The sequence below is a fragment of the Melopsittacus undulatus genome, chromosome 8 (genome assembly GCF_012275295.1).
Source record: "Melopsittacus undulatus isolate bMelUnd1 chromosome 8, bMelUnd1.mat.Z, whole genome shotgun sequence".
Taxonomy (NCBI): Eukaryota; Metazoa; Chordata; class Aves; order Psittaciformes; family Psittaculidae; genus Melopsittacus; species Melopsittacus undulatus.
In genome coordinates, this window is record NC_047534.1 from 51,172,742 (window position 1) to 51,199,372 (window position 26,631).

The following is a 26,631-nucleotide window of genomic DNA, read 5'->3' on the forward strand; positions in this document are numbered from 1 at the left end:
TACAACAAATTTTATTAAAAAAAAATCTATCAAAAAGGGATTATTTACCTAATCATCCATGACTGAAAAGAAGCACATGAAAATTTGCCTTCTTTCAAATGACAGTGAAGTATTCAAAGAATATATAGTGTCATTTCTCCACTCTCATCTGCTTTCTCTCTCTGACCTGGAAAACTGCTGTCATAGCTGTATCTATTTCCTGTAGGAGCTATTAGTCAGTAGCATTACATCTGCCTAAACATGATCACTTTTCTGTATGTTACTGATGCGCTGTTATTGCACAATACTTTTCATCCATCAGAGGTTGCTGAGTTCTCTTGCTGATTGTAGAACAAAGCACTGAATGTCCTCTTGAAGTCCAGAGATACCAAAACATTTTAGTAGCTCTCTATTTCTGCCATGTAGCTCATGAATGTTACAGAGGACAACCTTCTTGTGGTATATTTCCGGGTTGTAACATGAAATGCTTCTCTGCTTTCAATTCCTAAGCAAAAGTACTTCAGCCATCAATTTTGAGCGTAACCAGCTCAATTCCTCTTTATTTAAATGGCAGATTCAATAGAAAACTCCATCTGGCTTCCATAGGAAACTTGCACAAGTCCTTTTTATTTTTTCAGGACACAAGGAACTGTGGCCAGGATTAGAACCTCTTCCTCCTGCAGCATACTTGCCAGATGACAAGGTTATTGAATCTGGTTTTAACTTACTATGGCTTAAAGGAATGAACACAGCTTAGGGAAGTGGGTGCTACTTTTCTACTTCAAAGGTCTCCTACAAAATCAGCCTCCAAAGATTTACATGCAGAGTGTGGTTTTGACTTGGGCAGTCTGTTGCATACCTCTCATTTCTTTCAGTGCTTGAAATAGAGTTAGAGAGTGCCACAAACCGCTTTACAAAATCCCAGCAAGTTCAAGATCAGCAGCATTGGGTGAACGTTGTTACAAAATCCCAGCAATTTCAAGATCTACAGCGCTGGGTGAATCTTGTTACATGGCTAAATTCAATTTATATTTTTTCTTTTACAATTGAAGCTTCTACAATGTTGTAAAGTCTCTTCAAATGCTTGTTTTCTAAGTAAAACATGAAAGTATTTCAAATCCACTGGTGTCACTTAAAATCATCCTCATGTGTTGTCCTCAATGAAATATGCACTGTGCTAAAAACTGTCACTTTTGATGAACAGAATTCAGTTTCATCAGCTTTCAGGTTTGAACTGGGGAGAAACGATCATGCTTCTACTTTAAATTTCTTAAAGTGGCTTCTACTAATTTGTTAAAGTGGCTTTTCTATTTGTAAAGATCATTTCTTGTTATTCAGTGAGGCAAATTCTAAGTTATTTTATGAAGGAGTCCTCCTTTTTCAAAATGTAGATCATTGTTTTGCATTTCTGTTATCTACAGAGATACCAGATTTTAATATTACAGTATTTTTTTCCCTTTCTTTTTCCCCAAGAACAGAAGACTGCTCCTGTGAGCTGATGCCAAAGTATTTCAGATTCTGCAGTGTAAATATTAGCCTTAATCTTTCAGATGCAGAGCAGTCAGGATGCTGACCTCTGCTGAGGTGTAGCTGTATGCAAAGTCTCAGACATTCAGGTGGCAATGCCTGTCATAATTATGCATGTACTTCATTAAGCCGACTGCGTACATAATAGCATGCAGTGTGGGCCCAGATTTGTAAAGCAAAGCATATAAAAATTAACACAGTTGTGTAAGATGAGGAAATAAATAATTCCAACTTAAAATATCCCGGGTTCCTGTTTTCCACTTTCACACTTTAGCTATACCTACTATTTATATACACTCTGTGTTCTATTTGCTCATTTTACTGGAGGTGATTTCATGTCTCTGCCACTGTGCCAGTTCTTGCACTGCATGATCTGTTTGTGATGCTAAGGACACAGCCTTACTGGCATTACAACTTTTCACACCGGTCTTAGAAATAAGGAAATATTTCTCTGTCGTGTAACCAGCTTTATATGAACCTCATTTCTTTGCATCAGTGGGTTAAAGGTAATTTTTTAGTCTTGAGCAGTGAATTTTCAGTGCTGGATATGTTGTGAGGAAGTTTTCATAATTCTAGAATCAGGTTTTTATGTAAAATAGTGTGAGGAAATTTATTTGCTTGCACTGGGAGTGGGCTTGCTATTTGGGTATCCCTTTATTCCTCTTGTTGACAAAACAGTTTGTTGGAACTTCTAGCAGTGAATATTTGCCAGGCTTGCCTTCACTTCAAAACAGACAGAGGGACTAGGAAACTATTTAGAATTTATTATGGATGCTCAGGAAACTTAACTCACAAAAAAAAGATGGTGATAGCAGCAGAATCTGAAGTAATAGTTTTCTTGGAGACAGGGGTCATCAGGACTTAATGCTTTTCTATAACTCCCCAAAAGATTATTGTTGGCTTTCCTTTGAATGAACTAAGTTGGAGCAAACTCACCTACTGTATTACTTTAGCACTTTATTAAAAGTTTATTGCAAAATATATATAGAAAAAATAATGGGCCTCTGTAAATCTCATGGATGTAATTGCATCTAGGGGTACTGATGTCATGAAACATTACAAGGTACAGTGTTTCTGTGGTATTTCCAAATGAAATTAGAGGTCTCTTGTTTACAGTTTGTTTGTGGTCCTATCCATTCAGTAAACCAGTGTATGGATCCAATAATAATAATAAAGAGTAAATATGTGCTATAGCCTGATGCTATTTTGAAGAACCTTTGGTATTATATCCCTAATTTTACTGCTGTATTACCATCATTTCCAGTTGTCTCTGGCTTGATTTATGATATTCTTGTATTAGTAACATATGGAAATTATTGTTATTTTCATTTGTTCAGCAGATGTGTAAATCTTTTATATGCCTTCCTCCTTATCAAATCAGATTAAATGATTCAAAATTCTGCACTATGCAAGTATTCTTTTCTACTTGAGTACTGACTGTTAATGCAGGTGAAGCTCAACAGCAACAGTTGCGGTATTTCATTTCTTGTGAGTGCAACAAATATCACTTTGTACCTTTCTTACTTATCAAGCATTCTACTGTGATCATATTTGCAAGCAGTAGAATTGGAAGGGAAATACTGGAAAGGGGGAGAGAGACGATTGAAAGTGACCTGGTAAGATGAGATCATCTGAAGAAACAGGCATCTAAATCACAGTTGAACCCTACTAGATGTAAATGTCAGAGGGTGGAAGGAATTTGAGAGAAGCAATGGGTCAGTCACAGCCAATGTATTAAAAGTAAATGTATGTTTCCCAACCCAGTTCAGGCAAGTCAGTTCTCTGCCTTCTCCTCTGTCATATTCAAAATACTTATAAGACTTTTATATCAATTTTATTTAAACATTTCCCATTTTCAGAACCAAAAGTATTGTACTGTTTAGAAAGGGAGGGAGCCACAAAAGGACTCTTAAGTAAGAGAGGTTTTATGTAATCCAACGAAATGTGTGCAAGGCATTGCTATATTGCTGTGTTTTCTCTCAACAGAGAGTGCATTTAGGCTTTTAAAGTATGATTTCAATAAAAGGTTTTTCCTTCTTTGAATATGATCTGTGAGATAATGGAATTACATCTGAGAGCTCCAAATATGAACTTAAGTACAATTTGACAAGCAGAGCTTCATTGATGGGGCTTTGAGCAGCATGGTCTAGTGGAGGGTGTTCCCTCCACTTCTCATGGCAGGGGGGTTGGAATTAGGTGATCTTTAAGGTCCCTTCCAATCCAAACCATTCTGTGATTCTGTGATTAAGAGTTCTGCTTGAAATAAGCCATGTTTACAGCAAAGCAGTTTAGTTTTCATATGATTTTGTAACTTGAACATAAACAAGAGGCCAAATTTTTGGTGGCTGTGCTCATGACTTGAGTGCAGTACAACTGTATTTATATACACCACGTGAGGATCTGCCTTCTTCCACATCTTTTTTAACACTTTCTTAGTCTTTGGAGAATGAACCCCTTGGATATTTGGAAATGCATCTTTTAAGAAAACGCCAGCACAAGAATCTTTTAACTGTGAGCACCTCTCCTCTTGTGTGCTTTGCTTTGCAGCTGCCTTTGGTCTCTACTTCCCCAGGAAAGAATACTTGGAAAATGTTTACATTGATGAACCAGCAGGTACACCACTTCTGCGCATCCACACCTTGAGGGATTCACATGGAGAGGTGGCCCACTTTCATCTGTGCCAGAACCTCATCATTTCTCGAGCAAGATCACATGAAAACAATTGGTTTCAAATCAGAGAAAAAACAGGACTTCTCTACCTCAGTAAAAGCCTGGATAGAGAAGACTTCAACATGCTGTGTAAGTATGAGAAGACTATCTTTTCTTGTTAAAGTATGTCTTGTTAAAACAAAGTACGATTAGATCATGAGCTCTGTCCATTACCATATGAGCATCAAATCTGGAGAAAAAGGTATTTTCCCTTTTAAAATCAGAAAGCAGACCCAATGAAACACACAGCAAATGCAGAAAACCATATGCCAAAGCAATCACTGCCCTGGAACAGATCCAGCTGCTCACACTATGGACTCTAGTATGGTGGGAAAGTTGCATTATTTGAAATGCTTTTTCAGCATTTCACAGCTGTGTAAGTCACAGCCGTGCATTGAGATTTGTAGTTTGCTCATCTACTGGTGCAAATTAAACCAATTCCACTGTGCTAATGCTGGGCATTTAGTGCTCAGACCAATGTAGTTAGATTAGTTAAACTCTTACCTATAATGTCCTTTTATTGGTAATATGGATTCGCAAGTACCTTTGCATGTTACACCAAGCAGAAGCCCTTGGAAGGAATGGTTATCTCTCTCCCTTTCCTGAGATTTGGCATTGTTAGAGAAGCTTACCACTGAACTACAGAAATGAATTATCTCTTTTTTTTCCCCCATCTTCTTTTATACTTCAGCAGTAAATTGGTTTTGGTGATTTTGATCTATGAGGAAATTAGGTATCATTAGACAGTGGAGGAGGAAATGGGTGAGGAGTTAATGGCATACCACTGTGATCAGTTGCAGAAATTCTGCTGTGGGAGAGAGCAGTAGCTGTCTTGAGTTTGTAAGAGCCATATATCAACACTACCCTTTGACTTAGGTGCCTTGAAGTTGAAATGTTCAAATTCAGACACACACTGTTATATTTTTAAGGGCTGAGTGCTTGATGTCTCGCTCATTTTTGCTGCATTTTTGATACTCAGTGTTCATGACTATCACTTTGCTGTTTGTAACTGAACAAAGGAAAAACAGCTATCCAGAACTAGAGAGCCTTGTTTTGTCCGTATGGGTCAAAGTGACTTAGAGCATCTCTTCAAGTGAATTAGATTTGCTATATAGAAATACTGTAATTCCTTCTGTAGTAAAACCAAGGTAGTATAAAAAATTAAAAAAAAAGAAATAAAGCTTGAGATTTTATATATAGATGCCCCAAGTTGATGTCTATGTTCTTTTGACTAGCTCTTTATACTTCAAAATTATAAAGCAATTTGTCCTGTAAATGTAAATACTTTGGCATATATCCTCAACTGGTATAAACTATCAGACTTAAATGACAGTAGTTATGAATCTCTCCTGAATATCTATTCCATTTCATGCATTTTTTTCCCTGCTGCCACCCCACTCTGTTGTAGTCCTTCCAAAGACCAGTCCTATCAATAAGCTGATTACTAGTAGTGACCTGGTTTATGTCAGTGTCTTACAGACAGAATATATCATTCTGTGAGATTCTGATAATGTAAAACTGGTGCTAACACCTATAGTTTTTTGTCTTACTAGGGTTATTGAGATTAAGATTAAAAGTCTTCCCACCGACAACTTACTGAAGAGTTGCTTCTGCATAACAGGACTATATGGTTGCTTGTGCAATAATGAACTAGAGTACAAAATGACTAAAAAATCTTGGTTTGTCACCTGCAAAATATTTCTTTTGGCGGTTTGTTCTTTTATTTTTTCCTCTGAAGCTGTAGGAAACTGGATGCCATTATCAAAGGTGATGCTGTATGTCTTCCTTTCATCCCACCCCTTTCAAGAGAAGGAATGTGACTCGGCTACACGCACCACAGTTTTCCTCTCCTTGATGAATGCTACTGCACCAGCTTGCAGTTCCCTGACAGCAAGGCAGCTTTGCTTCACAGAAATGGATCTCTCCTTTCACATCAAGGAAAATAAACCACCCGGCACATTTCATCAGCTCCAGTTACCCTCAATTCATCATCTGTGTCAGAATCTTAGCATTTCCTACAAATTGCTGGCAGGTAAAACTAGAACTGAGCCACTCATGTACCAGCAATAGATGTAAACAGCTGCACTCTGTTAAGATCTCTTTTGTAGTAGATCCTCTAGATTGATTCTGTAAAGGAAATTCTATTGCAAATGTGAACTCAGCCTGAAGATTTTTGTCTTTGAGATATATAGGGATGGGAAGAAGGTCTGTCCCCTTCCCTAGGGATAAGGTTGGGTTTTTAGCTAAGAACAGACAAGGAATATCCTGTGTTTTACAATGTGCTGCTTCTAGATCATAGAATGGTTTCAGTTGGAAGAGACCTTAATGATCATCTGGTTCCAACTGCTCTCCCATGGGCAGGGACATCTTCCACTAGGCCAAGTTGCTCAAAGGCCCATCCAGCCTGGTGTTAAACACTGCTAGGAATGAAGCATTCACAGCTTCTTTGGGCAGCCTGTGCCAATGCTTCACCACTCACAGTCAAGAGCTTCTTCCTAATACATAATCTAAATCTTCCCTCTTTTAGTTTAATGCATTTGTAAAAATTCTCTTTCCAGATTTTTTATAGGCCCCCTTTAAGGCACTGAAAGCTGCCCTAAGGTCTCCCCTGAGCTTTCTCTTCTCCAGGCTGAACAAGCACAACTCTCTCAGCCTGTCTTCATAAGAAAGGTGCTCCTCTTGTGTTGGAGGTCCCAGAGCTGAACACAGTAATGCAGGTGGGGTGTCTACCCTAATATAACCACACAATTCACTTGCAAGTCTGCCTTTTACCATGCAGTCCAAAATGGATTTACTGGGTTGCAAAAGAATATTAAAGAAGAAAATCATCAGAGTCCTGCAATAGGAAGAGATAACACCTATTTATACTGAGGCTCTGTTTTTCAGCTGAAGGTATGCCCTTCCGATACAATGAGAACACCACTGGTGTGAGTGTGACGCAGCGCCTAGATCGAGAAGAGAGAGAGAGATACGAGCTGATAGCCAAGTGTACCGTGAGAGAGGGCTTCAGGGAGATGCAGGTGGAGGTGCCTTTCCTGGTGAATGTGTTAGATGAAGATGACTCTCCGCCCTTTCTGCCCAATGGCACTGATACTGCAGATGCTGTCGTGGAGTTCAACAGGAAAGAGGTAATTTTCTTCTTTATCTAGTTCCTAAAGTAGGATCACAGCAGTGGGAGGCATGCTCTGGTAGTGGATCTTGGCAACAAGCAGATCACTGCATCACACCCTACAGCCCTGTGATTGTAAAATGCCGGATTTGTAGGATTCCTCTCTCCTGAGTTGTACCTTACTCAGACCCCAAAGAAAGAAGGGAATTAAACAGGGTAAGGACATGTCAGCAGTTCCTAAGGCCAAGATGAACCATTGCTGAGATTGTGGTCAGCATCACTGTATCTCCCTATACTGAGGTCTGCTCTGTATTTGTTATGGAATTGCTTCCCTCAGGTAACTAAAACCGAGTGTTGTTAGGGCAACACTCAGAAGGACGTGTGCGTGTCCTTCCCATATATGCAGATCTATGTAAGATACCACAGCTTTACTCAGAACATTTATTAGAATGCTATTACCATTAACAGAAAGTTAAAAGAAGTGGTTGCCTTCTGCAGACAAACATTGTACCTGGCAGTGGTGTTTTTAGGGCTGAGCTGTTAAGGGACTGCTCCAGGATCTTACTTTAATGGTGCCTTTCCACTTTTCCTTTGCCATCACCTGTCCTAGTGACCTTTCAAGAGGTCTTAACCCCTGAGTGTCTTTGTGTCTGCCCCCAAACGTGTACACCCATGTACATGTACACTTCAGTAGGAAAGTATACAGGTGAGTTCTTTGGCTCTTCAGTAGGAGCAAGAACACTTTATAAGTCAGTGATATAGAGAAGTCACTTTGGTGGCCTCAGTGATGTGTTTTTCTTGAGGGGACTTCTGTTTAGTAACAACATCTGTTATTTTTGTAGTCAGATTTCCCTTCAAAGTACCTTTTGCTCCTATTTGTCTGGAAGGGGTAAGATTGATTTTGGGAGTTTGCTGCCACCTCCCGACTAGAACAAGTGTTGACAAGACACTTGTGAACACATCACATTTGCCTGGGTATAAAGTAATTCCTTTTTACTTCCGAAAAACTTGAGGTGTGGGAGTTTTGTTTAGCTCTGGATGACAGAAATTGAAGAGTTCCTGAAAGTGTTTTATAAAGTAAAATGTATTCTTTGAAATTGTGTGCCTGCAAAGTATTTGGGACGCAGTGAATTTCACTGGCATTTTGAAGTGGAAAAAAAAAAGGCATCATATTCGTAAACTTTAAAATTGTTCTAATACCTAAGTGAACTTGAAACAAGAGAATGGCTAATAGCAATCTTCAACGTCTTGTGGCTTCAGTGTCTCAGTTGAGAACAGCAATCTAGTAGACTAAGGAGAAGACGAACAACCCAGGTAACTTTTGTCATTTGGGTAGTGAGTTTGACCTGTCTGAATGTATTTCATGCCTATTAAGTGTGCATATTACTTACCTGTTTTTTTGTTTGTTTGTTTTTAGTAATAGTGTAGAATAAATAATGTTGATTTTTAAAAATTAAAAAAAGCAAGAGCTTTCATGTGCACTCATTTCCTACCTCAAAATTTTAACACTGTATTTGGATATAGACTGATATGGTGATATGACAAGATGATAAGTTCTTCTTAACTGCCATTTTCTTTTGATCTTCTAACTCAGATGCAAATAGGTGTGAAACAGTGATAACCTGAAGCTTACAATGAATTTGAGTGGAAGTAGGGTTGAGAGAAAGTTGTAAGGTTTTAGTTGGCCAATATTTCAATCTCACAAACACATATCAGATGAAAAAAGCTTTGGGTAGTTCAGCAGTGTCATTTGTTATTTCCTTCTAGGGAACTGTTCTTGCAACGCTAGCTGTATACGATGCAGACACAACACCTATTTATCCCCTTGAAAGCAGCAGAAAGAAATACACAGGAACCATTATTACTGACGATCCCTGGATGAGTGAGACATTTCGGGTAGAGCACATCTTCGATGAAATCCACTTCAGCCCAAATGGCAGCCAAGTGAGGGGAACTCGACACGAGTACAGTAAGGTCTCTTTCTTCAAATAAAGAAGTTGCTTGGTAGTAGTTGACCAGTAAGCTCTTGAAGTTTTCCAAATGTTCTGTAAATATTGAGCCAAAGAAAGCTGAGAAATTTCCAGTTAAGCAAACACTGAGTTTTAAAAATGTACTGAAAAAACTGAGTTAGTTCATCTCTGGATTAGGGAGCTTGTGGTGTGATGTTGTGGGTACTGAATAAGCAATAAGTTCTGATTGTGGGGTTCCCACAATCCCACAGGTAGAAGGTAAGAGGACTTCTTCAAACATCCTGAATGGCACAGAGCATAACTCTGTAGAAGCATATTTTCATTTTTAACTTGCCTTCTGTTTCCTGTTAGGAATAACTTTGATACATATGATTTTTATATGTATCATTTTGCTGGAATTGCATCAAAATTCTGGGACTCTGTTTGGGAGACCAGGTCTACTGGAGGCTGGTGGGGTTGGTCTGATAACAAAGGGGAAGAGAAGTTTTGGTAGGAGGCTTGCCAAGAAAGCTTTAAACTAGATATGTTGGGGGAAGGGGGCATCATTCCATCCCAACACTCCCAGTCAGTTGCCAGCACTTATAATAGATGCTCGGAGCAATGTAGAGATATTTCAGCTCCTCCAGCCAATAACCAGCTTCATTTGGAGCTCGGCTCATGTGTCTTTATACAAACGCTCATAGTAGGGGGAACAAACAAAAGGAATTAGAGATATGTGCACATTTATGGGGATATGATGTAATATGTATCACAGAAACATGGTGGGATGGCTCCTATGACTGGAGTGTTGGAATGGAAGGTTACAGGCTCTTTAGAAAACACAAGCCTGGCAGGAGGGGAAGGGGAGTTGCAATTTATGTTAGGGATAGGCTGGAGAGTATGGAACTCTGCCTGGGGACAGGTGAGCAGTCAATAGAGATTTTGTGGGTCAGGGTTAAAGGGAGAACAGCGATGGGGGACATTATTGTGGCGATCTGTTACAGACCGCCTGATCAAGAGGACTCTGTGGATGAAGTGCTCTATAGACAGATAGGAAGAGTCTCATGCTCGCACGCCCTTGTCCTTATGGGGGACTTCAACCACCCTGACATCTGTTGGAGGGACGGTACGGCCCGGCACAAGCAATCCAGGAGGTTCTTTGATTGTGTGGAAGACAACTTCCTTCTGCAAGTAATAGAGGAGCCGATAAGGAGAGGTGCCCTGCTTGACCTTGTGCTCACTGGCAGGGAAGGGCTTGTTGGAAATGTGATGCCCAAGGGCAGCCTTGGATGCAGCAATCACGAAATGCTCAAATTCGAGATCCTCAGGACAGTGAGAAGAGCGTGCAGCAAGCTCACTGCCCTGGACTTTGACAGAGCAGACTTTGGCCTCTCCAGGAAGCTACTTAGTAAGGTTCCATGGGATATAGCCCTAGAGGGCAGGGGGCCCAAGACTGTTGGTTGATAATCAAGGATCACCTGCTACAAGCTCAGGAGTGTTGCATCCTAACTAGAAGGAAGTGCAGCAGGAGGGACAGGAGACTGCCTTGGATGGATAAGGAGCTGCTGAGGAAACTTCAGGGGAAAAAGAGGCTTATAAAAGGTGGAAGCAAGGACAGTCAGCCTGGGAAGAATACAGGGATGTTGTCTGGGAAACGGGGGACCAGGTTAGGAAAGCTAAGGCCCAGTTAGAATTAAACTTGGCTAGGTATGTGAAAGATAACTGAAAGATACCAACTAATAAGAACGAAGCAAAAGCTTTCTTGGGTGCTGTGGAGTTCTGGAGGATGCACATTCCCAAATTACAGTTTGATTGTAAGCCCTCTCTATCATGTGACCCGGAAGAAGAATGCTTTTAAATGGGGCTCTGATGACCCGGAAGAAGAATGCTTTTAAATGGGGCTCTGAGCAGCAACAAGCCTTTGAGCAAATTAAACACGAGATAGTTCATGCAGTAGCCCTTGGACCAATCCAGACTGGCACAGATGTAAATACAGGGATCCAGAGGATCTGAAGCCAGCTATACCTCAACTGAGAAAGAGATACTGGCAGCCTATGAAGGGGTTTGAGCTGCTTCAGAAGTGATTGGCACTGATGCACAGGTCCTCCTGGCACCCCAGTTGCCCATGCTGGGCTGGGTGTTCAAAGGCAGGGTCTCCTCTACACATCATACAGCCGATGCTACATGGAGTAAATGGGCTGCACTAATTGCACAACAAGCTCGAACAGGAAATCCCAGTCGTCCAGGCATTCTAGAAGTCATCATGGACTGGCCAGAGGGCAAAGATTTTGGAATGTCACAAGAGGAGAAGGTGATGCCTGCTGAAGAGGCCCCACCATATAATAAACTGTCAGTAAGTGGAAAGCAGTATGCCTTGTTCACCGATGGGTCCTGCCGTATTGTGGGAAAGCATCAGAGATGGAAGGCAGCCGGATGGAGTCCCTGATGACAAATTGCAGAAACTGCTGAAGGAGAGGGTGAATCGAGTCAGTTTGCCGAGGGGAAAGGCATCCAGCTGACCCTGGACATTGCTGAGTGAGAAAAGTGGCCAGTACTTTATACTGATTCATGGATGATGGAAAATGCCCTACAGGGGTGGCTGCAGCAATGGAAGCAGAGCAACTGGCAACGCAGAGGTAAACCCATCTGGGCTGCTGCACTGTGGCAAGATATCGCTGCCCAGGTGCAGAACCTGGTGGTGAAGGGACACCATGTAGATGCCCATGTACCCAAGAGTTGGGCCACTGAGTTACACCAGAACAACCAACAAGTGGATAAAGCTGCTAAGATTGAAGTGGCTCAGATGGACTTAGATTGGCAACATAAGGGTGAATTATTTTTGGCCTGGTGGGCCCATGACACTTCAGGCCATCAGGGCAGAGATTTAATCTACAGATGGGCTCATGATCACGGGGTGGACTTAACAATGGACGCTACTGCTCAGGATATTCATGAATGTGAAACGTGCTGCAATTAAACAAGCCAAATGGTTAAAGCCTCTTTGGTATGGAGGACGATGGCTGAAGTATAAATATGGGGAGGCCTGGCAGATTGACTATATCACACTCCCACCAACCCACCAAGGCAAGCACCATGGCGGAAGCAACCACTGGATGGCTGGAAACATATGTTGTGCCCCACGCCACTGCCTGGAACACTATCCTGGGCCTTGAGAAACAGATTTTGTGGTGACAGGGGAAAATCGAATGGTACAATGGACTTTTAAAAACTACACTGAGAGCAATGGGTGGTGGGACTTTCAAACATTGGGATACACATTTACCAAAAGCCACCTGGTTGGTCAACACCAGAGGATCTGCCAACAACAGCCCAGTCGGAACTTTTACATACTGTAGAAGGGGATAAAGTTCCAGTGGTGCACGTGAAGAATTTGCTGGGGACGACAGTCTGGGTTATTCCTGCTTCAGGTAAAGGCAAATGCACTCATGGGATTGTTTTTGCTCAGGGACCCAGATATACTTGATGTGTAATGCGGGAAGATGGGGAAGTCCAATGTGTACCTCAAGGGGACTGGACTTTGGGGGAAAACAGCCAATTAACTCAATTGTATGCTGTTGCCTGCGCTTTTATAGCCCACCACCTAGATATCTTCAGGTCACCAGCAACCGGCCCTGACTTCCCTCCAACCATCATCCCAACAGAGAATCAACTTTGGTAAAACCAGATGAGTTCTGCAGTATCATGCAGGGATGTTGGAACTAGATGATAAGGTCCTTTCCAACCCTAACTATTCTATGATTCTATGATCATCAGCAGGCAATGATCCAACAGCCTCTCCTGCTCTGAAAGACTGTTACAAGAGATAGAGCCCAACATCACTGACCGAATGAACACAGCAACTTCATAGGGATTGGTCCATGCGCTAAGGAATGATCTCTCTCTCTTTCTTTGTGCGTGGATGTATATATACATATTATATATGAGACAAGAGTGATGGTATATTGAAAATGTGGGATCTGAGCATGACGTGAATGGTATGGAATAAGGGATGCATACTGTCCTAGGTTCAGCAGTAGCAATCATTTTTCTCCTTAGTAGCTGGTGCAGTGCTGTGTTTTTGACTTTCAGCCTGGGAACGGCGCTGATAACACTGATGCTTTTAGTTGTTGCTCAGTAACGCTTACATCGACCACGGACCTTCTGAGTCTCATGCTCTGCCAGGGAGTAGGGGAAGTCAAGAGGAAGCAGAGACAGGACACCTGACCCAAAATAAAGAGGCATTCTATACCACAGCACGTCATGCCCACTATATAAACTGGGCAGTTACCCAGAAGGGCTGGATCACTGCTTAGGTCAGGCTGGGTATTGGTCAGGAGGTGATGAGTGGTTGTATTCTCTCCCCTTGTTATTTCCCTTATAATTATTATTATTGCTGGTAGCAGTAGTGATCTGTGTTATACCTTATTTACTGGACTGTTCTTATCTCAACCTGTGGGAGTTACATTCTTTCAATTCTCCCCATCCCTTAGGGAGCGGGGGGAGGACGGAGGAGGGAGTGAGCAAGTGGCTGCATGGTTCTGGGTTGCTGACGGGGCTTAAAACACGACAGGCATCAATTTGACAGGTGGACCACTTGGTGGATAAAGAACTGGTTGGATGGCCGCACGCAAAGAATTATGGTCAATGGCTCAATGTCCGGCTGGAGACCGGTAACAACTGGTGTCCCTCAGGGATCGGTGTTGATACTGGTCTTGTTCAACATCTTTGTCAGTGACACGGCCAGTGGGATTGAGCGCACCCTCAGCAAGTTTGCCGATGACACCAAGCTGTGTGGTTCGGTTGATACACTGGAGGGAAGGAATGCCATCCAGACACACTTGTGAGGTGGGCTGATGCCAACCTCATGAAGTTTAACCATGCCAAGTGCAAGGTCCTACGCCTGGGTTGGAGCAATCCCAGGCACAGCTACAGGTTGGGCAAAGAGGAAATTCAGAGCAGCCCTGCAGAGAAGGACTTGGGGGTGTTGGTCAATGAGAAAATGAACATGAGCCGGCTTCCGTGTGCGCTCACAGCCCAGAAAGCAACCGTATCCTGGGCTGCATCAAAAGGAGCGTGACCAGCAGGTCAAAGAAGGTGGTCCTGCCCCTCTACTCTGCTCTCGTCAGACCTCACTTGGAGTATTGTGTGCAGTTCTGGTGTCCTCAACATAAAAAGGACATGAAACTGTTAGAACAAGTCCAGAGGAGGCCACGAGGATGATCAGGGGACTGGAGCACCTCCCATATGAAAACAGGCTGAGAAAGTTGGGGCTGTTCAGCCTGGAGAAGAGAAGGCTGCGTGGAGACCTCATAGCAGCCTTCCAGTATCTGAAGGGGGCCTACAAGGATGCTGGTGAGGGACTCTTCATTAGGGATTGTAGTGACAGGACAAGGGGTAACAGCTTAAAACTTAAACAGGGAACGTTTAGATTGGATATAAGAAAGAAATTCTTTACTGTGAGGGTGGTGAGGTACTGGAATGGGTTGCCCAGGGAGGTAGTGAATGCTCCATCCCTGGCAGTGTTCAAGGCCAGGTTGGACAGAGCCTTGGGTGATATGATTTAGTGTGAGGTGTCCCTGCCCATGGCAGGGGGGGTCGGAATTAGATGATCTTAAGGTCCTTTCCAACCCTAACTGTTCTGTAATTCTATGATTCTAAAATATACATATGTGGATAGGGTAGGTCAGTAATAAATTAATCTTTTCCTTTGCAGAACTGGTACTTAATAAAAGCATTTCAGTCACAGAGCATCGTTCCTTCCTGTTGGATGTTTTGGTGAATGACACAGAGTTTCATGGCCCAGAAAGATCCGTGATGCTTCATTTCAATGTCTCCATCCTCCCTGTGAGCATTCAGTTTCCAAACATGACCTACCAGTTCACAGTCAACAGAAATGCTGAACGCTTTGCACAAGTAAGAACTATGTTGATTATACTTTCATTTCAGACAGATCTCAGTAGATAGATCACTGAGACAAGATGTGTTGGAGCATTGGTTTTAGTGGTTTTCAGTAGAATCAATGAAAAATATGATATCAGTATGATTGTTGCTGGGTGTAGTGGATAGCAGGTAGACTGGACACTAGCTCTTCCATCAACAGAGGAGGAGCCACACATGGAAATGATGTGTGTTATAGACAGGAGGACTTGCAACCCATAGGCATAAGTAACTGGAAAAATATCAAGGGCAAAAAAAAGAAATTTGTCCGAGCTATTGGAGTCACAGCTTTACATATTGCAGTATGTTAATAGCTTTTCTCTAGATAATGGCTAGTTAGTAATTAATGTGTTTCCTAATTTAACCCTCATTTTAGCTTAATCACCACTATGGCCATTAATAATGTCTTCCAGAAACACTTTCTAACAGGTTGATATTAATCAGGTGAAAATTACAGTGTAATTTCTGTGGAACATGTACATTAATAAAGAACTAGTTTAATGTAATTAATATTGTGAAATTGAATATTAAAAACATCAGTGATGAGCCATTTTTGGAGAGCTGCTGGAAAGTATACCTAAAAATTAAAGTTATAAAACTGCCACTGTATTTGTAGCAGAGTGGAGGACTGAGACTAAAATATGATCATCCCAGTTGCAGAGAAACCCAGTTCATTAGAAAACTTCTAAGAAATAATTCAGTTTTATTAATCTTCAAGCTTCTGGCTAGAAGTAAGAAGGAAGTTAGATATATTCTGTGTTCTTACATTCAATCTGATGAAATGTGCTATGGCTTGATAGCTCTTCAGATTACAGAATGGGCCTTACAGAACCAATAATAATACCACACTTCATCAAGAGATATTTTACCCACAGTCTGCACTAAATATGCTAAATAAGAGAGGGATATTATTGGTGTACTCACATAGTAGGCTCTTTACAAAAGGCTACTATTTATATAATTTTGTGATGACTTGCAGCTGCAACTTTTAAATCTGCAGTCTGTTAGAAACTGCAGCACATAATTCAGTGCTTTTTGTGCAGGTCACAGTATATTTGATGTTCTCTTTGGGTTGTTTGTAGCACCAGATTGCGAAAGCTTTATTCTCAGTAGTGTAAAAAAACCTCTTGCTTGAAGACAGGGTGAAACCAGTCGGTTTCCCCTTAAAAGTAATAGCATAGGTGAACAAGATACTTATAGCCTAGCTCTTAGCATCTAGAAATAGATCCCAACTCTGTGTACGTCATGATATGACTGTAACTGTAAAAAGCGAGGAAACTTAACTATTGGGTAGATACAAATACAGGTTAATTTATTGCAGTTTTTTGTGTGTGCATATATGTGCATGTGCACACAAATTTTATATATAGATATATGCATCCCATAATAATAAGAACTAATGAGTTCCAAATTAAATTTGGACAAACTGTGTTTATCTGTGCATACCCTAGATTGCTTAAACACATTTGTTTGAGGTCTGGGGGTATATAGTTTTCTAGTTCCAGAATGCAAAATAAAAAAGCAAACCAGCCAACCATTTGACTTTTAAAGCTGCTGGTTTTGCTCTTGTCAGGACAGTCAAATGTCTGAAAGGGAAACATCTGAAAGGGAATTCTAGGGTTTCTGGAAACAGTGGCTCTTCCCACTAACTGTGCAGTTTCACTGGGTGGCAGTAATAGCAGAGAAAAACGTTCCAGGCAAGAACTCCAAGACTCTGGGAAGAGCTCTTTGTGCTGCCTAAACACAAATTCACAAAGAGTGTTAAGTGGTCTAAATCTTGACCAGGGAAATGCAAAACTCATCCTGGCTCTGGAAATGGTATTCTCAATTAGTTAAAGTGACATCCACTTACTTCCAAGACAAGGTTTGAATATATGGTGTGCTCGGCTTGGAGCGCAAGTCAGTGTAAGCAGCTTAGTCCCCAGCACTTCACATTATTGAAGTTGTCTGCATAATTAGCCATGATGTGCCATGGCAGTGAGGAAAAGTACTAGGCTAGATAAGTATGAAGGCTGAACTGTCTCTTGCCCTAAGGAAAACACAGAGCATGAAGAAATGATTAACTGCTGGGCTGATGCCATTTGTCTATTTGAGCAGCTAAATGAATTGAATAATAGAAGCATGGCCTGACAGTACAGGCTTGCCCAGTGGCATTTAACTTTTCAAAGGACTTAAAGCTCTATTGACATTTACTGAGACAAATGATGAATAACATTGTCTGAGATTTTTAGAAAGGTTATATGTCCAAATGTCCCTGGAATTCAGTGAAGAGGTACATTATCCTTATCCAGACTTTATTAAACTCTGGAGCTCAAAAGATGTTTTTTTCTGTTCCTATTTCTGGTAATGGTATTTCTGTGTTAACTATTTAGAGTCTTGCAACAAGCACCTTTGTAGGTTCCTCCTTTAAATGTTGATGTTAATCCTGATTACCAGCCTATTTTTCACCATCCTTATGAGACTGAAAAACTTGCTGCTTCTACCTCCTTTCCCTGGAGCTGTGCTCTGCTGCATCTGGGAGCTGTCCTGACTCCAGAACCTGTGGTGCAGAGCAAAGTTTTGAGCTTGGGCTTTCCCTAATGGAGTTAGTCAAGAAGAGAAAGCTCATCTTTTGTGTAGAAATGTCTTTAGGAGAGCATATTTAGCTCCTCAGATTATGCAGAGAAAGGAAAACTGGCCCTTATGCTCTCTGAAGGATGACATGGTTCTGGAAAGGACCTGGCTAGACCTTGTGTCTAGACAGAGTTTACGAACAGTTGAAGTCTTGTCTTCTTTTCCTTCCTGCCAGTCCGAGCATGCTGTAGAGAAGAGATGGCATGGAAGAAATGGCTTAGCTTCTGGTTGCTTTAATAGTCTTTCTGTGTTATCCTGCCAGAAAACAAGCATGCAAACAAACACAGCCTAACAAACCCCCAAACCAACCAACAAAAAAACAAGACAAAAGCAAAACCAGCAAAAAATTATGTCAAATGACCAGTGAAGTGAAAGGGAATAAGCTAAATTAAGTGGGACTATCCTATGACACAGTATGTCTTCAAGGACTGCAAAAGCTTCCTCTCTGACTTTAAATAGTCTAGATTCATAGGAAGAGATCACTGTATAATTTTTTTCTTTTTTCTTTTTTTTTTCACTTTCTTTAATAAGAATGCTAAACCCAAGATCATAGAATGGTTTGGGTTGGAAAGGACCTTAAGGGCATCTGGTTCCAAGCCCCCTGCAATGGGCCTGGATGCCTCACATTAGACCATATACAGATATGCTTTTACCCGTGGTGGTGTTACTTGAAAATACATTTTAACTGCAGCAATTGAAAAGGATCCATCACCAACTTCCCTTCAATAACACTCCACCCTTCACATTGTGGCTTTCCAGGCAAGAAAAGCCAATGCCTCTGGGCCTGATCTGAATCCCACTCTTGTAAATGGAAAATCCAAAGTGAGCTTTGGATCAGTTCATATAGGAGCTGAACAGGAGATGGGACTTTACATTCCTATGCTTCTTAAATAAATTGTTTCAGACTGAAAAGTATTCTAGGACAGATATTTTGGCAGGCAGAAGTTCAAATAAGGCAAACCAGCATATTTCATTTTTAGATTCAAATGTTTTAGAAATTGCAAATGGAAAACAATGAAGTCCTTATTCCTTTTAAGGCTTCTGAGAACTCTGCTGGCCAAAACCTTTTTGACTGTAATATTATGAAAATTATGTATTAGTAATTTCTGTCTTACTTGAAAAGAGTCTCAGCTTTATTCACACTGATCTCTTTGCTTTTTTAAGCAAGACCAAAGTGTTTCTCACTGATCAGCCTGGGACAGACCAGGGGCTGAATTCAGACTTTCCCAAATCACAGTGTCAGTTCTCACTTAACACTGCTGACCAGATATCACTGGTCTCTGGGTCAAGTCTTTTTGCATGTCCACTGCTAGGCTCAAGACAATGGTAATAATTTATCTCTCATTTTTACTGAGGGTAAATCGCATTTGAAGAATCTACATACTGTGTTTGTAGTAAAATATCCAATCTGTTGTAAACGTGAGATAAATGCTGAGCTCTGCCAGCTGTAAAGTGCTTAATTGTCTTTCAGATGCTTTTGGGAAGCACAGAATGTTTTTGATGTATAGCTGTTTTTCTTTGGGTTTGTTTGTTTTTCCTGTTGTCTGTGATTTCTTTTTTGGTGTTTTGAGTCTAGATAGGAAAAATCTGCATTGAAAACTGTATGAAGTTCCGTGGTGTGAACATCACCTACAAGTTACTGTCCCCCAACACAAGCTGCTATGCTGTCAGCATACTTCAAGGCCGAGAAGACAAATATGGAAGCCTTTATGTGAATGATTCCTCTGTGCTGCGCAGACCTGAATGCAAGGAAATACAATACACTATTCAAGCTACAGACAAGCAGAGCAGGAAACATACCAAAACCCTCCTCACTGTTTTCTTGGAAGGAACTCGTAAGTACCTGATTCAATTAGAACTATTTACTTATTCGTGAGAGTTACTGGTATTGGGTGATGCGTTAGTAGGGTAATATATAAGGTGGTGGTATTAACAATGAAAATGAGTCTGAGCTGCAAAATACAGGTCACAAAGTTTGAGTTTTGAGTTTTGATTCAGACCTGCCTGTAGCAGATACTTGTTTGAAGAACTAATTCAAAGGAATGTGGTTTAATATGCGCAATTTCTAATGTTCATGATGTCATTTGATTTATAAGAATCTTTTTTTTTGTGTGTTTGTGATATTTTTTTCAAGAAAAGGAAGGGAAAAAAAAGTGTTTATATATGTATGAAGCCACAAATCTCTGGTCTATGTATATTTATTCAATCATCTTTCTCTCCACTTCTCTCTCTAATTTTTCCTTTTAAAAAACCAAAAACCAAAACCAACAACAACAAAAAGAACCACCACCAAAAGAAGAAGCTTAACATTCATGTAGGGCTTTGTTTTACTGAAAAGTTTGTAAGGGCAGAATGTTAGAGATATCCTGTAACAATCACAGCAGAGGAGAACTACACTCGAAACAATCATTTCTCTCCAAACTATATCACACTTTATGCAAAACCTTACAGTTCTACCTGATAATTGCCTCTCTTTGATTCTGTGACATCTGTGCCAAGAGAAGATGGCTTGAGGAGGAAGAAACAAAAGCCTGCCGTGGGCATCTCTTTTTGCAAAAGCCTTATGCTGTCTGAAATCATCCATTTCTAGCTGCTGCTTTTTGGGCAGCTACTGCATTAGCCCATGTGCGAGGTGTTCTCCCTTAATTAAAAGTTTTGTATGAAGCTATAAGTACATATGGTCTCTGGGATTCTTTTTGTTAGTATGTTACCATATTTCTACAGTTTTAGTCATTGACAGTGCTCTTAAGTAAAGATGGCTGCTGTCATGATCTTGCTGTTTATTTCACAGAAGAGAAAACATGGACTTCTCTTTAACTGTTACCTAAATTTACTAAACGTTGGGTCAGTGTTTGTCTTTCACTTCTTTTTCCATCTTTCTTTCCTTCCTATCTATCCCTAAAAATGAAATTTTCTTTCTGATTTGAGCTGACTTTCTTGTGTGTTCATCTCCCTTATACTGAACTCACAGCAAACTCTTTTCCCAACAGTTTTAAAGAAAGAGGAGGACTGTCCTGACTCTTGTGCTGTGAGTAAGCATCATGGTGAATGTGAAGAGTGTGGTGGCCTGGGGGTGCTAACAGGAAGATGCCAGTGGAGACAGGGGAGTGGAAAAGGTACATTTCTGTTGTGGGAAATCAAGCTTCTGTTTAGTTGTAATTGTGCATTTTACTTCTACAGATAAATGATTTATTCTGGCTGGACAACATGGTGCAGTAAACTACACTGAAGTTGAGGCTAAAAAAAATCTATCACAATACCCAAATTAAGCACAGAATCATGGAATGGTTGGGATTGGAAAGATCATTTAGTTTCAACCCCTGCCATGGTCAGGGACACTTCACACTAAACCATGTCACCCAAGGATCTGTCCAGCATGGCCTTGAACACTGCCAGTGATTTACCATTTCTTTGGGCAACCCATTCCAGTGCCTCACTACCATCACAGTAAAGAACTCTTTCCTTATATCTAACCTGAACTTTTCCTGTTTAAGTTTAAACCCATTACCCCTTGTCCTGTTACTACAGTCCCTAGTAAAGAGTCCTTCCCCAGCATCCTTGTAGGCCACTTCAGATACTGGAAGGCTGCTATGAGGTCTCCATGCAGCCTTCTTTTCTCCAAGCCGAACAGCCCCAACTTTCTCAGCCTATGTTCATACAGAAAGTGATCCAGCCTCATGGCCCTTCCCCGGACCTTCTTCAACAGTTCCATGTCCTTCTTATGTTGAGGACACCAGAACTGTACACAGTATTTCAAGTGGGTCTCACAGGGGCAGAAGGGCAGGGTCACCTCCTTTGACATAGATGAAGAAGAAGTAAAAGGAGGTTAAGTTGGAATAGTAATTCTTGATCTTGCCACTGGTGATGTTGAACACAGGTGGTGAACTGGATTTGCAGCAGTGTAAATGGAACAGATGATTTATAGCTCGCAAGGTAATCTCTGCAACTGTGGCTTGAGCTTGGAATATAGCAAACATAAGCCTGTGAGCAGGTATGCCCCAGCAGACAGTTAGTGAGCACAGAAGCAGTGTCTCTGTTGTCTCTGTTTTCTCTAGGCTGTAGCACAGATCTGACAGGTGACAGCATTCGACTCTTCCAGAGCAATATCACAAATTCTCTTTGACTATTTGTAACCTTCATATTCAATTATGTGTGAAATTGTGCAGACATCCCTAGTTGTGAAAGCAACTCTTCAGTCTCAAAATGGTCAGCTACTGCTTTGTCAAGTAATACTTACTGTAACTGCAAGTGACATGCCCAGAGGGTTGTTGAAAGGAGAAGATATAGTAAAAAATAGATTTCTTTCAGTTGCTTTTAGCAGTTGTCTTGCATGTTACTTTAGCAGGTGATATTTATATTCATAGAAGTTTATTTAAGAAAAAAAAAAGTAGCCCGTGTGTCAAGGTGCATTTAGAAAATGGAATAAGCTTTCCTTCGAAGCCTGTGGTATTTGTGCAGCTGTATATTTCTGTGTTAACAGGGATCACCACAAACTATTCCACATGCACCCCGAGTATCAAGACTTGTCCGGATGGCATCTGTGATGTGATTGAGAGCAAAGATCCAGCTGTGTGTCCCCAAGACTGCACAAGTATGGGAATGTTTTAGGATGGGCTTTTCTATGTCACTGCTGACCGCTGTTCAAGTTCCAATTTTCTGATGACAGATTCTTTTACCAGCTCAACATATTTAATATCTCTGCATTATCATGCCTGCATTTCAGTCATACAAGAGAGTTAAAGTTATGGGGGCTAATCTTGTTCTTTTTTAGGCTAGTCAGACAGCATCTGTTGGCTGACAGTAATGGCAAGATAATGTTTTCTCAGTAATTCTCATTCCTCTCCCCTGTTAATTCACAGGTAGTGTTTTTTAGCGGAGGTGTTTGCTGAAATAAGTATAGGTGTTAGGCAGGTTAAATGCCCTGTTTCCAAACTTAACACAATATAATAGAAACCATGCCTTTTGAACTGAAATTTAAATAAGTAAGAAAAAAAATCCATTTATAATACATGTGATTGCAGAGGATCATTTGGGGAAATGCACCTGGCCTTATTTGAAAGGTGACCATCAAAATGATCCAATGCCTTATCTATTTGAAGATACAGGGACAGATTCATAGAAGCAGCATTTATGAAGGAAGAATTGAAAAGCATTTGGGTTTTTTTTCTTAAGTATGTATTTCTACATTCCACTCATATACCTGCTCGTACCTTCAAGCTTGCAAATCACCGTGAAGATATAAAGGTTAGGAAAAGAGTGTATTATGCTTGAGCAATTTCAGTCTTTCATGAGATTGTAATTTTTAAGTGGATCTTTTTATCTATTGGTATCTAATTCAGGAATAAATACATAGATGTTTTTTGAATAATTCTTATGTCTCTGACATAGTATACTCCAAGTTTACATTTTAAACTTGAGTCTTAGAGGAATTCACATTTACTTACAGGCTAAGACTTACGATCTTCTGTAAAAGGAATTTATAAAGAGGCATCTTTGTATTTTTTACATGTAAGAATGGGACTGTGTATTGTAAACGACTCATTGCAAAGATAATTACTTGATTAGAGTGCATAAAAGCAATCAATCCTGTGAGTGGCAGAAATGCTTGAAGTGAATGCAGGTAACTTCTCCAATCATCTGAAAAGAATTCTTTATTAATAATTGACGGAATCTGTTATCATTCTAGAAGTTGAAATATTTGTGCCAGAGGCTTCAATGCTGAAACATTCAGTATGAAACATATGCAGCCTCAGATGTTTTGCTCAACAGAAGCCTGAAAGAAATAGTGTCTTATTAGATAATAGAAGCAGGCAACTAAGACAAACTTTCAAGATGTTATGTATGCCTTTTTAATACCTGAGTTTGATAATATTATTCATTATTTAATGCAATTCAGAACTTGGGCTGGTGTCCAAAAGCAGTGTGTTTACAGACAAAGAAATTAGTGTGGTTTAGGAACTTAGAGGTACAGGAGTACCATTATATCATTTTTTATTGGCAGGGGACAGTTCTTTGGGATTGGCAAGAAATAAATAGAAAGCCCCTAATGTGTTTAGATCAAGGATATTCTTTAAGTACAGACAGTTGCTAAAATACTTTCTTTCTTCTTTTTTTTTTGTAATTGATCTGTCATTATGATGGCTGTGTACTGGAGCCCCAAAGTTTCTTTCTCACACTAGCAATGTGAATAATATATTCAAGGGCACTCAGCTGAAACAACTGGTGCTGTGACTGTGGCTATCAAATAGAGGCAACCTAATTGCATTCTAAGCAAGAGACTTTCTTGTATTAAGTGGCTGCTTCTGAGCTGACTGCAGTGGAAGAATCTGGTTATGCATTCATAAATTATTAGTCTTTGTAGGTTACTCTGAACTTTGGCTTTCTGATAATGGAGAAGACCCATAGTGCCTAGGCTTCTGCCTTGCTTTGTAGATCTTTGTTTTCAGTGGTAGTCAGATGTTGTCTTTGGTTTTGTCCAACAACCTGTGTTTTTAACTTTCTGAATTTCTGGATGTCTATGTGATGTAGGATAGAGCCACATTTTAGCTTTTTCCAAATGACCCTGAAGCAGAGAAAGCTCTTTCCCACCACAGGGCAAGGGAAACAGCTCATGATTTCAACAAGAGCATGTGAAGTGCCACACAATTCAAAGCGGTATTTTGGAATTTCCTTACCAGCAGTGCACTGGTAAAAATAACATTTTTGGGTCACTGGAGTGCATATAGGAAGTTCCAGTTTTCTGATACACACCTGCAGTGACAATGTACTCATTTCCTTGCTGTGTAAAACACCTTTGTCTTCAAATACTTTGCTCAAGAACAGTTTAGATAGGACCTGTTCATCCCCTGCTTCCCCTTCCTCAGGCCCTCAAACATAGGCAGATATAGATAAATATGTAATATCTTTCTGAGGCTAATGGAAGACTTAACTTCATCAACTCTCCACAATAGAGAAAGTTAGCTGGTGAGGGGATATTCAGGAATTGTTGGGAATGCCGACTCTTCTTCAAACAAGTGTCAGCTCAGAGCAGTGACTCAGCAGAGTCTCTTCCAGAATTAACCAGCTGAGCTGCATACACTTTGGTAGGTGTGGCCTCTCTAGAAAGATGCTCAAAATCTATTTTACTTAAATACTCAAGTCCCCATTACACTCCTTCCAAAAATGATATTTGCATTTATGTTGCCAAAAACTGTCCTTTTCTTCAATTCATGTTAAACATCTAGAAAATGTAAAAGAGTCATTCACTGTACTGTTGACTTAGATGTGATGGAAGAAAATGAGTTAAAACCAAGACTATATTGAAATAAATTCATCTTTTGGATCCCTTTATAGTTTAGCCAGTTTTTCTAAAAGGCAGCTAAACTTGCAGAACTTGATTGATTCCTGTCTATAAATGCTGTTTGTGATTACAGGCAGTTTCTAAATGAAAAGTGTCACAGCTAATGGTCATTTTTAAAATACACGCAGAAAAAAGTTATTTAATTGGAAACACAGTTGCAATTATTTTGCTTAAAGATGCTTGAAATCAAGAGCAGTTCTGCATAATTGAATAATTGAAGATTTATTTTTTGTCACTTACACTTGGCCCTTCCTCTTAATGCTTTCGCTAGACTATCCCATGGCATTTTACAGATGTGATTAAGTATTGTCATCTCAGTTTGACAATGGAACAGATGATTTCTAGAACAGTATGCTGACTTTTCCAAGGTAAGAGGAAATTGGCATCAGAACCAGGAACAGAACTGAAGTCCGTAGACTACTGGTCTAAACCACTGGACATCATCTCAGGACTGAAAAAATACCAAAGGCAATGGTGGAGACAAACTAGAATAAGTAGACTAGAGAAGATATTTTAGGGAGAATTTTAAAATGTAAGATGACCTCACTGATACAGAATAATAATGTTTTATGAGGAAACTGAGTCAGGACAGCCAGGAGATGATTGTTTGAGGTAGATGTTTGGCATTAAGTACTGGGGTTCTATATAAAGTTTCAAGGGGTGCATGAAATTAGGCAAGTAACTATGCAATGCAAAGAGAACTATCATATTTTTATTAGAGATAAATTTTGATTGAGTCTTCCATAGTGGGAATAGCTGCTAATCAGGGCTAATGTTCAAGCAGTCCAAGGTCCCCTTGTGTCAGAATTTAGACTGTCCCTTAATTCTTATGATTCCCCATCTTTATCAATGCACTGTGCTGTTCCTTGTCAAATTTCAAATGCATACTAAGATAAACCCATGGGATTTTTTTTCCCCTTTAACTATATATCAGTACCTTAGGTTGTGTCTGTATTTGATTAGGTGGAAACATTATTGGTGGTCATGGGAAAGGCATTGGAAATCTTGGAATTAAGTCTGGACATGGCATTTGTTACTGCTTCCCAAGACAGAACTGTTACTGTGAGAAAGATGATATCAAGGGTAAGTCTAAGCATTATCTGTCGTTCTTACACTAATATTTCCTCTGTGTTTACCAATGATTGAAACTTGAGGGCATGTTCATGGTCAGAGACTGCTAATATAAAATTACTTTAGAACCAGCAACTTGACTTCTGCTATGGAGCATGAAAATTTCCATAGGAGGTTATATCTAGCCCTGGTTAAAGGTTCTTTTTTAGCCATTACTACATGACAAACAGGTCAGTCTTCCTTTCGTTTCCAGCAGCATTTCCATTTCAGTGAGACTCACCTGCTATTTGCAAAGACAGCTAGGACAATTAGAATAAAGACTTCAGTTACTTTCATGTAATTCTAGCTTCTTAATCATTTCTGAAAATCTTGACTTCAAAATGTCAGAGTAACCAGCA

At 40.3% G+C, this 26,631-nt stretch overlaps 1 protein-coding gene across 1 annotated transcript in view; it reads left to right on the forward strand.

Moving 5' to 3' along the window:
* Positions 1-4,059: 4,059 nt before the first annotated feature.
* Positions 4,060-26,631, forward strand: part of RET (ret proto-oncogene) — a 42,232-nt gene continuing 19,660 nt past the window's right edge. The window contains exons 1-9 of the mRNA XM_034065845.1: positions 4,060-4,305; positions 5,954-6,247; positions 7,102-7,343; positions 9,092-9,293; positions 14,987-15,186; positions 19,400-19,658; positions 20,814-20,939; positions 22,304-22,414; positions 26,126-26,245. Of these exons, the coding sequence (XP_033921736.1) occupies positions 4,299-4,305; positions 5,954-6,247; positions 7,102-7,343; positions 9,092-9,293; positions 14,987-15,186; positions 19,400-19,658; positions 20,814-20,939; positions 22,304-22,414; positions 26,126-26,245 (1,561 nt within the window). The 5' untranslated portion in view covers positions 4,060-4,298. The remainder of the gene's footprint in view (positions 4,306-5,953; positions 6,248-7,101; positions 7,344-9,091; positions 9,294-14,986; positions 15,187-19,399; positions 19,659-20,813; positions 20,940-22,303; positions 22,415-26,125; positions 26,246-26,631) is intronic.